Source organism: Watersipora subatra, chromosome 5 (genome assembly GCF_963576615.1).
Source record: "Watersipora subatra chromosome 5, tzWatSuba1.1, whole genome shotgun sequence".
Lineage (NCBI taxonomy): Eukaryota > Metazoa > Bryozoa > Gymnolaemata > Cheilostomatida > Watersiporidae > Watersipora > Watersipora subatra.
Window position 1 is genome coordinate 27722161 of NC_088712.1, and position 12011 is coordinate 27734171.

General features: G+C 35.4%; 1 protein-coding gene across 3 annotated transcripts in view; it reads left to right on the plus strand.

Annotated features, from left to right (window-relative positions):
• The first annotated feature begins 431 nt into the window (after positions 1-431).
• Positions 432-12011, plus strand: part of LOC137396494 (putative leucine-rich repeat-containing protein DDB_G0290503) — a 53865-nt gene continuing 42285 nt past the window's right edge. For 2 of the 3 annotated variants that reach the window (XM_068082791.1, XM_068082793.1), the window contains exons 1-5: positions 432-627; positions 6535-6665; positions 7450-7602; positions 8657-8779; positions 10572-10796. In XM_068082791.1, coding sequence (XP_067938892.1) covers positions 435-627; positions 6535-6665; positions 7450-7602; positions 8657-8779; positions 10572-10796 — 825 coding nt within the window. In that variant the 5' untranslated portion in view covers positions 432-434. The remainder of the gene's footprint in view (positions 628-6534; positions 6666-7449; positions 7603-8656; positions 8780-10571; positions 10797-12011) is intronic. The other variant, XM_068082792.1, reaches the window with a different exon arrangement.

A 12011-nucleotide genomic window follows, 5' to 3' on the forward strand; every position in this document is an offset into this window, starting at 1 on the left:
GGCGAATACTCAGCCTTTGTTCTGAATGACTACCACGCATTATGACATCTCCCCGGTTAAAGACATTATTGTAAGTTCTCTCGACTAATTGTTACCAACAGAACACCGCTTTTGCTAAACTTTCTAAATCATTTGTCCCACAGGTTTTTACTATTAAGTTGGCCATACTGTATATTTTTGTTACTAACTATAATATATTTTGTAAATTTTTATAATTGCATTGGTTTTTAAAACTTAACATCAGCTGCATGTTAATGCAAAATGGTGTAAATAATGATAAACCTTTATTTTGTTTTATTTTAATACTGGAGTATGGCAGTTCTTGGTGAAAAGCAATTTTTGATTGTTTTAAAATACCAAACAAACAGTTTTTGATGTATGCATAGTAACACAAGCTGTAAATGCCGTTTCTTTTTTTCTCTTCAGATACAAATATGGATGCAGTAGAAGAAGTAGATTTCACCATACTGGTAGGCTGTATGGTCACTGTTGTTGTGGCGGGAGCGGTTATGGCAATTATGAGATACAGTTTTGCGTCTCAAGAGGCTGAGTATGGTCACCACATTAGTACCCTTTATGGCAGCAATTCTTCGGCTAAGGTAGCAAAAGTACAAAAAAAGAAACGAGGTATGTTGTTTTTAGTAATTAAAATCATATAATTGAGAATATATATATATATATATATATATATATATATATATATATTCTCAATTTAGTTGAACTTGTGTTTTTTTGTAAAAATTCAAGATGTTTCAAAGTCTATATTTTATAAATTGCCTAAATATAAAAGATTATCATTTAACCTTTTAAAGGAAGTTTTACCTTTTATTACAACATTATTTACATTCTAGCACTATTGTTGTTTGTGTAATCTTTAGTAATAGATTCAGAGAGCTCAGAGGATTCTAGCGAAGATGAAGGTAGGATGCTGAAATCTAGACCAATCTGCAGAATATTTTTGTTTATTAAATTTATTCAAACTTCTGTATAATAATTAATAGTTACAAACTCATCAGATGTTTTTCTTTGATGCAATTGCTCATTGTTAGATTCAGCTGAGTAGATTGCTTCTCTTTGGCTTCTAATTATTTCTGCTGCTTCAAAATTTCAACCTAAAGAATAGAAGATTTTCTTAAAACCAATTTGCCATGTTCCATGTTTAGTTGACATGTAGACTGAAATGATGACTAGATTGTCAAACACACCTCACCACTTTTGACAATGAATGTTTATAAGGTTGAAACAAGTTTATCATTTCATATGGAGCAATAAGTTTTGAATCAGATATACAAACTGAGGTGACATTTCAAATATATTGTGATGTTCATTCTATTGGCCTTGGTTCTGCAAGAGTCATTTCTCTTTGCACCCATCTATGGAGAGCATGATGTTATGTAATAAGTTAGCGCAAGAGCGTGTTTGACACTTTGTAAAGCCGTAATACTCGACCTTTTGTAGCTCTGTAATGTACTGATGGAATTTAATATTGATTTTCCTTCGTCGATGTATGAAGTCATATTAAAATTGAGTTTTAAATGAAAATTATTTTAGAATTATTAAAATTTGAATTTGCAGCAAGAGAAATAATTATAGGTATAATTATTACTAACTATAGTTATAATTATTACCAATTTTGTTATAATTATTATATTTTGTCCATAATAATTACTAATATTGCTTTTATCTTTGCTTATCATAATGTGATGCCTGACAAGTAACATGAGTACATAACATAAGTCCGACGGTGTACAGACAAAGCATTGAAAACATAATTTTTTTTTCGGAAAAAAATAAAAATAGCTATTTAGATACTCAAGACTTTGGAAAAAAATGAACACTCAAAATAATTTTGCCGTGCAGATTGGGCGTAAGAGAAAAGAACTCTTGTTCTGAATTAACCCATTGGTATTACCCTCCGTAACAAATTAGTTTGTTTTGAGTGTTTAAAAAATCTTTGAGTGAACCTCTATACAGTTTATGCCGAGGCTTCTGGGATATGAGATAAAAGCTGAAATAAAGTCATGTGTTCATTTTGAAAAGAAGTTTGTTTGAGTTGATGCTCATCATCCTCTTCAGTAAGTTAGTAGGTACGGCGCTAAACAGGTAAGCATATCAATTCAGTAAACAAGTTCTTATATCAGTTCAATACATTCCTGGATAGTTTTATTGTAAAGAAGCACTCCACATTTTGTCCTTAACCTTTTCGGCCTGAGATCTGAACATTTATTCCCATGCGTGAGAGCGATCACATACTACACGAAGGCGCCGAGGTTAATTGGTAACACTAAGTTTGATAACCATGGGCTCTGCTAGACACCCTGTCAGCTTTTGGTTTAATAATTTGGTAAAAATTTTTTTGAAATGTTATTTTGATATTTTTGAGTTAAAATTTTATAAAACACTGTGGCCAGCATATCTAGAACTACTCAAAATGAACTTCTGGTTTAAAGCAACCTCAGCACAATTTATTTGCAGTTTCAAATGTTGGTCCTAGTTTACGTAACAAAATACTGCTCCAGCTAAAGTGACTGCTTGGGTGGGTTAAGGACCCACTCTAGAAAACCTAACTGTTGACAAAGTGGAGAGTTTGTGATTGCTTCTGAGATCTTTCCTGTAGAGTTTACTGAATAAATGGGGTCAGGAACTGTTATTCATAGGCATTTGGATTATGGCTACTATCTTAGCTAAGCCATGGCAGTGTTGATTTTATTGAGTATTAGGAGAGATGAAGTATTTTTGATAAAACTTGGTATTTGCTTAGGCCACAGGCTGCTCGTCGTGACTAAGATAAGACTTGCCTTCCGTCTGTTTGTTTATGATTGGTTGTGATGCGATGTGTCGCTCGCTTATCAAATTCTATTGATAATCGGATCTGTCTTCACTTTAAAATATTTCTGGGGTGCAGCCATGGCCTGACCTGCAAGGAACAGGTTGGGTTTGATCCAGAAAAAGGCAACTGGTGGAGGCGGCAAGGACATCTAACCTGAAAATTGAGGTCTCCTTATTCAATGGTCTCAGACATTTCTAGCCAAGGTCACAGTGCCATTGTTTGTGATCCTAAAACATGCTAAGCAGACATCGTTCTCGATTTTTGATGGATTGCTCATACAGACATGTTTTCCCTCAATACTATCATTCATTCGAATGATCATATGACCACCCAAAGTAGAACTCTGGGTGGTCACATGATCCGGGAACCGTACCTCCTTTTATTACTTGACTCATGATTTTACCAATACAAACATTGACTACTGTTTAGGCAAAGTAGCAGTTTTTTGGGGCGTCTGTGGTTTCCCTAGTGCTAAAACAGTAGAATCAGTGTTGAAAGCATGATATTCTTATACCGTAACACCTTGAGATACAAGCTTGATGCATTCTGGAACTGGGTTCGTTTGTCAATTCATTCATATGTCAATTCACTCGTATCTCAAATCAAATTTCACAATATAAAATAACTAAATGCAAAAAAAATCCGTTCCTATTATCTGAAAAAGCACTTGAAGCAGGATATTACTAGGAAAATTATTATTAGGAAAAGCAAGTTTTTAACTGTTCTAATTCACCACTTATGCTCACAAAGTAACAAATACTTATGTAGTCGTTATGATCTGCAATAAAATATAATTATTATCATTAACAGTACTGAATGGAAGTCGTACCTCACCTACTTAGACAGACAATAAGAGTGCAAGAGTTGGAGTTACTTGATGACTTTTATTACACTACGTAATATGACATAAACTTTAAGTGAATTTCGCAAACTACGAACACTTGAACTGAGTTTTATAATCTTGTACTACACTAAACGCAATTCTAATTCTATTTTCATTATTTCACTTTGCTTCTTCCTTATATATAAGTATATATACAAACCCTGAAATAAGTCTATGTATAGACTTATATATAAGTCTATATATAGACCTACTAGCTGTGCTACCCGGCGTTGCCCGGGTAATAAAAAAGTCTTTGGACAGAAATTTGATTTGTATTTAATATATAACAACATTTCCCATTCTAACTTTCAAATTACATATCATGAGAGAAGTCTTTTGTGTAGTTGAAATAAATTAAGAGAAAAATAAAAACAACTGTAAAGGTTTTAAAACTTTGTCAAGCAACTGTAACTTTCAAGCTGTTAGCCTGGCACATTGCCAATAGAAAATTCCAGTAAGCTGCTTAATAAGATAGGCTTCTAATGACGGTAAGCTATGACTTTGCGTCTGCATTGTTGTCCAGCTACAACTATTCTAATAATTGCTATAGCCGGACAATCAAACCTAGAACACACATACGGACATACTTTGAGAAATATATATAATTATAAATATACAAATCCTGAAATAAGTCTATATATAGACCTATATGTAAACCTATATATAAGTCTATATATAGACCTACTAGCTGTGCTACTCGGCGTTGCCCGGGTAATAAAAAAGTCTTCGAACAGAAAATTGATTTGTATTTAACATATAACAACATTTGCCATTCTACCTTTCAAACTACATATCATGAGAAAAGTGTTTTGTCTTATAAACAATGAGAAGTAGTGAGAGTTGCTCGGTATTAACCCGCACTATCAGCCAGTACATTTAATAATGTAAGCGAACAGCTTCTCGCGACGTTAAGTTATGACCCATGTCGTATACAAATCTGTTGGGTATTTGCTCTCAAATCTGTTGGGTATTTGCTCTCATTGGCAAGGTAGCAATTCAATTTCTGTGGTCTAGTAGATAGCGCGATGGTCTGTTGAATGGCAGGGTTCAAGATCAAATCCTCTTCGGTACAGGATCTTTATCCCAAGATTTTAAGATTTATAGCCGGAATGCGTACCAACATATCCACATATATACATACAGACATACTTTGAGAAATATATATATATAGATATATAAGTCTATATATTGTTGTATATACAAACCTATATATAAGCCTATATATAGATATAGGTCTAAACCTATATATGGTATATATAGGTCTATATATATGGACTAAAATAGAGATCTATATTTAAATGATGTTTCCGATCTTAAATTGATAGTAAGTGTAAATTCATACTGCTGCTAATATTTTCTGCTGCTCACTGAGACCCCATTCATAATCATTTGTGTGTAGTGATATATTATAATGAGTGAGGCCTCTCAGGAGTTACACATCCCTATGAAGAAGGTGCTATTTTGGAATCATCATCTCCATGTATTTGTTACTACAGTCATACTTCGACTTACGAGCTTAATGCGTTCCGAGATTGTGCTCGTATGTCAATTTACTCGCATGTTGGTGCAATTTATTTATATATAGAACAATTAAATATATATTAATTGGTTTCTATACTCTAAAAAATGCAAATAAAACACTCAAAACAAGATATTGTAACAGAAAAGGCATGTTGGTTATTGACCTAACTTACCACATGCTTTCAAAAAGCAACAAATAAAAACAATGCAAGGAAATGTGATTAATTAAAAAGGTAAAATTAAATACGTACAGTAGCAGCTAACGCTAGCATTTGCCAGGGAGGGAGATATAAGTGTTATTCTGCATTACAACATTTGAATTTGATAAATTTGGATTTTATCAAAGTCTTAAAAAACAAACTTAAAAGCAAACCTAAAAGCAAACTTTCATTTTTCGTAATTAAAATTTCTTCGGCGTTCATAATTGGAAGTTTCTCACCGGTTAGCTAATTTTTCCTTTGTTTTCGCTTTCACGACTAGCCGGCCGTTTTAAGATAAACCTATCTAAGGACGTTTGCCTTTGTCGCTCTTTCAACGTGTTGCGATTAGAACGAACACTGGTGTCGTCACAAAGGGTTAATGCACGACCACTAGCCAACTTGTCCGAAAGTCTATTTTTATAGATAGCACCGGCCTTTTCGCCTTTATTGAAACATCGTTTCAGTTACGCTGTCACCCGCCAATTGTTTATCTTTTATGTTTTCCAATGCCTGAGCAGTCTCTCCATCAGCGGTCGTGAAGATCGCTGCGTCGTTTAGAAACGCATTATGGTTAGTCCTTTTGCAAACTAAATGCCCTGAAAATATCCCTTCGGTTTGATAATTGTAGATGTATTTCTGTCATATTGCTGAGCTAGATCAATCACGCATACACATTTCGCATATTTTACAATAATTTTCCGTTTAATATCAATTGTTATCATTTGCTTTTTCTTTCCATTATCTTTCATTTTACTGGCAAACTTTCGGTCTACGCACCGTACTTTTAATTCACATAATTCTGCACTGAAAATTGCGCACAGAAAACACGGTACAAAAGTATAACCAGAGTAGTTGAAAAATACAGAGTGATGCTGTTCTCATAAAACACCTCCGGCATACTTTACAACTGACTCACGTGCTCGTATCTCAAACATTGCTCGTATGTTAGTGCTAAAACTTGCTTAACTGCCGGCTCGTATCTCAAGTTTCTCGTACGTTAGAGCACTCGTAAGTTGAAGTATTACTGTATATATTATGTCTATGTAAGACCCGTAGCTGTTCAATCAAGTAGCTGATGGAATCGCTCTTTACTCCTACAGCTAAGTTAGCCAAGGCCAAAGCCTCACTATCAGTAGGAGACAGCCAGCATAGTCAGCAACATGTAGCCATAGATCCTGAACCTGTTGTCCTTGGGGATGGCAAGAAGGAAGTCCCGCCCATTAAAGTTAAGGTGAGTAAATTTATGCAATTTTAGTTTCTAAATTTATAGCTTTTTCAAAAATTTAGTAAATTTAATAAACTAGGTGCTTTTGAGAGGAAGTTTACACTGAGACATTGAAATAGCGAAGAGACCTGAGTAGGGAAAGTAATTTTATCATGTAACAGGTATGGAGCAGATAAAGGTCATAAGGTGGGTCTAGTGCTTTTTTGGTGCCGCCATTTTGACCCCATGTTTTGGCTCTTATTTTTATGGCTTTTGGCGTCATACAACTAAGGCCGAAATAAAAGAATCATTTTAGTGGAGAATAACAAATAGATATTATAATATTTATTATAAATGTTATTATATATTATTTTTGCAGTGTATGGATTTAATTGAAGTAGGAAAGTGTTCACATTTTTATTTTGGCAATAAAGCATCAGCAAAAGGTCCTTCTCGCTATTCCTGTCAAACACAAATAAATAAACATTGAGACAGAATTTTGGTTTATCACTTTTGCTCAATATTGTCATTTCCATATTTGCTGATGGATAAAAAATCATCTGAAGTGTAAACTAAAGAATTCTAAAAGCGATTTGGGTAATGAGTCGGCCAGCAGTAATAAACAGCACCAAACCGAGTAAGCGCCAACAAATCAGTAGCCTGGCCAAATCGATCCATTCCGTTCTGATGAAGGAAGAGGAGTCCCTAAAATGAATGCCAAAAGTCTTTCAGAGCACTCATCATGGAATTGTACATTACTAGCATATTTGTTAATTTGATTTTGCAATAACCATTGCTTGCACGCTTATAGCCAAGGAAACGAGCGTTATCCAAGTCAATTCTGCATAACAAGGATGAAGTTCCACTGGTTCAGCCCGAAGAGGTTGAGTCCAGGGAAGAGTTTACCCCTCGGACTGTTCCACTGGATGAGAGAGAACTTTACACTCGTCAACATTCTCATCAGGTACAAGAGTTTCTTTTATGGCAGGCTAGTACCAAACTTGACATCACACCGCTCCCGCCGTGTCAACTAACAGTTATTCATTGTCGAGTGGTTATGAGTGAGAAACTAAACGTAAAATGATGTGACAACACATGGAATTTTGGCTGTCATCCAATCACTGAACATAAAACATTCACAAATTACTTAGCTGTGTTTATTATTATTAAAAAGTTATTATTTATTTATTTAAAAATAATGTCAGCTCTGCCATAAAAGGTGTTGACTGTATGTTGAGAGAGTGTAAAGGTTTCTTAGTAGAGGTGTTGACTGTATGTTGAGAGCATGAAAAGGTTTCTTACTAGAGGTGTTGACTGTATGTTGAGAGCGTGTAAAGGTTTCTTACTAGAGGTGTTGACTGTATGTTGAGAGGGTGTAAAGGTTTCTTACTAGAGGTGTCGACTGTATTTTGAGAGCATGAAAAGGTTTCTTACTAGAGGTGTTGACTGTATGTTGAGAGTGTGTAAAGGTTTCTTAGTAGAGGTGTTGACTGTATGTTGAGAGCATGAAAAGGTTTCTTACTAGAGGTGTTGACTGTATGTTGAGAGCGTGTAAAGGTTTTTTACTAGAGGTGTTGGCTGCATTTTGAGAACGTGTAGAGGTGTTTTAGTAGAGGTGTTGACTGTATGTTGCGAGCATGAAAAGGTTTCTTACTAGAGGTGTTGACTGTCTATTAAGAGTGTATAAAGGTTTCTTAGTAGAGATGTCGACTGTATGTTGAGAGCGTGTAAAAGTTTTTTAGTAGAGGTGTCGACTGTATGTTGAGAGCATGAAAAGGTTTCTTACTAGAGGTGTTGACTGTATGTTGAGAGTGTGTAAAGGTTTCTTACTAGAGGTGTTGACTCTATGTTGAGAGCGTGTAAAAGTTTCTTACTAGAGGTGTTGACTGTATGTTGAGAGCGTGTAAAAGCTTCTTAGTAGAGGTGTTGACTGTATGTTGAGAGAGTGAAAAGATTTTTTCACATTGCGACAGTTTGGCAGTTTTTCCTTCAAACAATGTCGTGTTTCTGTTTTATAGCCTACAAATAGCATGACCTCTTCTGATCCTGATCCTACTCCACCTGTCGAAGATTCCGTAATTCCCACCCAAGTAACCAATCAAAATGCTAATCCTTCCTTGCCAGTTAAACATACCCCAGATGTGAGTTTTCATGCAGCTAAATTTATGCCTAAACTTGTAACTGTAGATATAAAATTTTACTTGCAAATTTGTAACTATGTATATAAATGAATTTCAATGTTTGTCATATGTTACTTTATAGTCATTAAGTTTTAGGAACAATAAAATGCGCTCCGTAGTGGATTTGAACTCACAAAGATTGCAGCTGCAAGTTTGCAAACACGCACACCTCAACAAGGCTAAGCCATTCTTATCGTTCTTAGCTATTCTATCTATGGTGTCTTTATCGCTAAAGGGGATGCATTTTGTATTATTAGTTAATATTACCTTTGCCGTTTGTATCGCTTTTTTATTGTTTTTAAACGCCATTTCACAATTTATTACCTATTTCTTTAACTTGTAATTTTCAAATGTGGCGTTTCAATTTCAAATGTTCTATTGCCGGCTCCAATTTCTAGTTCTTCCCCGTGGCGATCGCTGAGAACTATTAAATTTAAAACTTCTACCTGGACCTGCTTTTGTGTAGGAATGGCATCTATATTCCCTGTCCATATGGTCAGACAAAGCATCCGACAAAAACGTCTGATATCTCATTTTTACGTTTGTACCCGTATCGAGGGCTACCAGTATCGTTGTATTTAAAGGTTGGATGGATAGCTTCTGTTACAACAGTAACCTTTTTATACACACACTTCTATGTAGTTACTGTTATTATTAATTCAGAATATTCATGATTTTCATTTTGTTTTCTCAGTTGATAATAATCGTATCATTGTCAAATCATCTTTTATTGTAATCGTAGTAGCAAAACAGACTATCTAGCCAATACTTGCCAATTATTTCACATTTAAACACCTTCACGGTTGGTTTTTTCTCCTAATTTATCTGAACTGCACAAAAAATACTTTTCTCATGATATGTAGTTTGAAAGTTAGAATGGTAAATGTTGCATATGTTAAATAAAAATAAATTTTCTGTCCAAAGACTTATTACCCAGGCAACGTCGGTCATTCAGTTGGTATATGTATAATTGTATATACTAGCGGAATTCCCGGCGTTGCACCGGTACTAAAAATCAGCTTATCAACAGTGACAGGTAATGAAGTGGCCTGCCACTTGCCATTAGCCTGGCACATTGCCAATGACTAATTTGAGCAAGCTAGTAATGTAAACTTACTACTAAGAGCCGTGAGAGCAAGCTCTAGTGGCGTTATGCCCTAACATAATGCTATGCATATTTTAACCTAGATAATCACTCATGTCGCCCAATGAATCCATCAATCTCGCGAAGCTTAGTTGGTAAGATTTGCCTGGCGAAGGGAGGTTCCGAGATCAAATCCAGCTGGGTGTAAGCTTTGACTTCCATGATTTTAATAGATATAGCTGGACAAACCGAAGTACACAAACTTTGAGATTTATACATATAGATATACATGTATACAGTATAGATACTTGTATACAGTATATATACATGTATACAATCAGTATATATACTTGTATAGATGTATACAGTATATTTACATGTATACAGTATATATACATGTATACAGTATATATACATGTATACAGTATATATACTTGTATGCAGTATATATACATGTATACAGTATATATACACGTACATGTATGCAGTATATATACTTGTATACAGTATATATACTTGTATACAGTATATATACATGTATACGGTATATATACATGTATATAGTATATAGGTATATACATATATACATCTATGTGCGTAACACACGTAAATGTACGTGAAAGCTCACTATTAATAATCAGACAATGATTGTCTGATGTTGTTTTGCAGACTCTGGTCTCAACGAATGCTGCCACTCTCAGCGCTGTCATTGCTTCTACTAGCCCTGCTGCCTTTGATGCTCAGCCAGCTAGCAGCGGCGCTAAAGGCAAGAAAAAGAGTCGAATGGCTGGAGTTCTTGAATCCATTGACCAATCAGAACTAAGTGCTGAAGAGAGTTGCCTGCTTGTGGAAGAACTCATAAAGAGACAGTCGCCTGCTCTCTGGGAAAAACAGGTAGTCAAGGCTGGGGGTTAGTCTAACCTAGATTAAGGCTCTCTAATACAGTGATATAAATAGAGTTACCAGAGGGACTGATAGCGCAAAATGTCTTCCCTTTTGATTTGTATGTAAAGCCATATAAGCTGTTTGCTAACTGAAAAAATGTGGCTATCGTTTATCAAGTTTTTAATGCGGGTAGTTTTTATTCAGCAATGGAGTTACGTTCTGAGGACCCTGTCATTAAGTGATTCCATTGCTAAACACTTCTTCATGGCTCCCCTTCATGGCTCCCCTTCATGGCTCCCCTTCATGGCTCCCCTTCATGGTTCCCCTTCGTGGCTCCCTTTCATGGCTCCCCTTCATGGCTCCCCTTCATGGCTCCCCTTCATGGCTCCCCTTCATGGCTTCCCTTCATGGCTCCCCTTCATGGCTCCCCTTCATGGCTCCCCTTCATGGCTCCCCTTCATGGCTCCCCTTCATGGCTCCCCTTCATGGCTCCCCTTCATGGCTCCCCTGTCTATTGGCTACATGGGCTACTAGCCGAATCAAATAAGGAAATAATTACTTAATGAATTTGAATAGCTCACCTCATAAGCTAGCAAAGTTACTAAAACAATTGCAGTGTTTGCAGATCATTTTAGTGTGTAATTGTCAATTGTGCTAGCTAAAGACTCCAAGCGCTTTAGTCTTAAGTATTTTAACTGATGTAATAACTGGTGCTTGGGTAGTCTAATAGTTAAGCTCACCGCCATTGGATCTGTAGGTCCTGAGATCAAAACCAACTCCATGTGAGATTTTGTTTGCTAGAATTTAATCACTTTAATTGAATACAGGTTTAACCAACATAAAGACAAACACTGAGATTTGTATATAGATTTACACTCTATGGTACTTCTTCACCTTTTCCATTTTTCTATTAGGTCTTTTAATAATAAGTTTAAACTTTTAACAAGTAAATTAAATTTTAAATTTTTTACATTAAGATTTTGTGATGTGTGCACAAGTATGTATACAAGTGTTAGGCTACCATAGAGTACATTGTTGATGTTACATAATTTTACCTTTTCTTTATGTTTACATTCTCAGCATTTCCCTTTTCTAAATGTAAAGGGAAATGCCGAGAGTAGCCAACCTATAGCATATACTATAGCATTTTTCTATAATGGTTCAACTACGCCAGCTTGTCGATTAACACTCGGTATCGTACATGTATAAAAATGTACATGTATA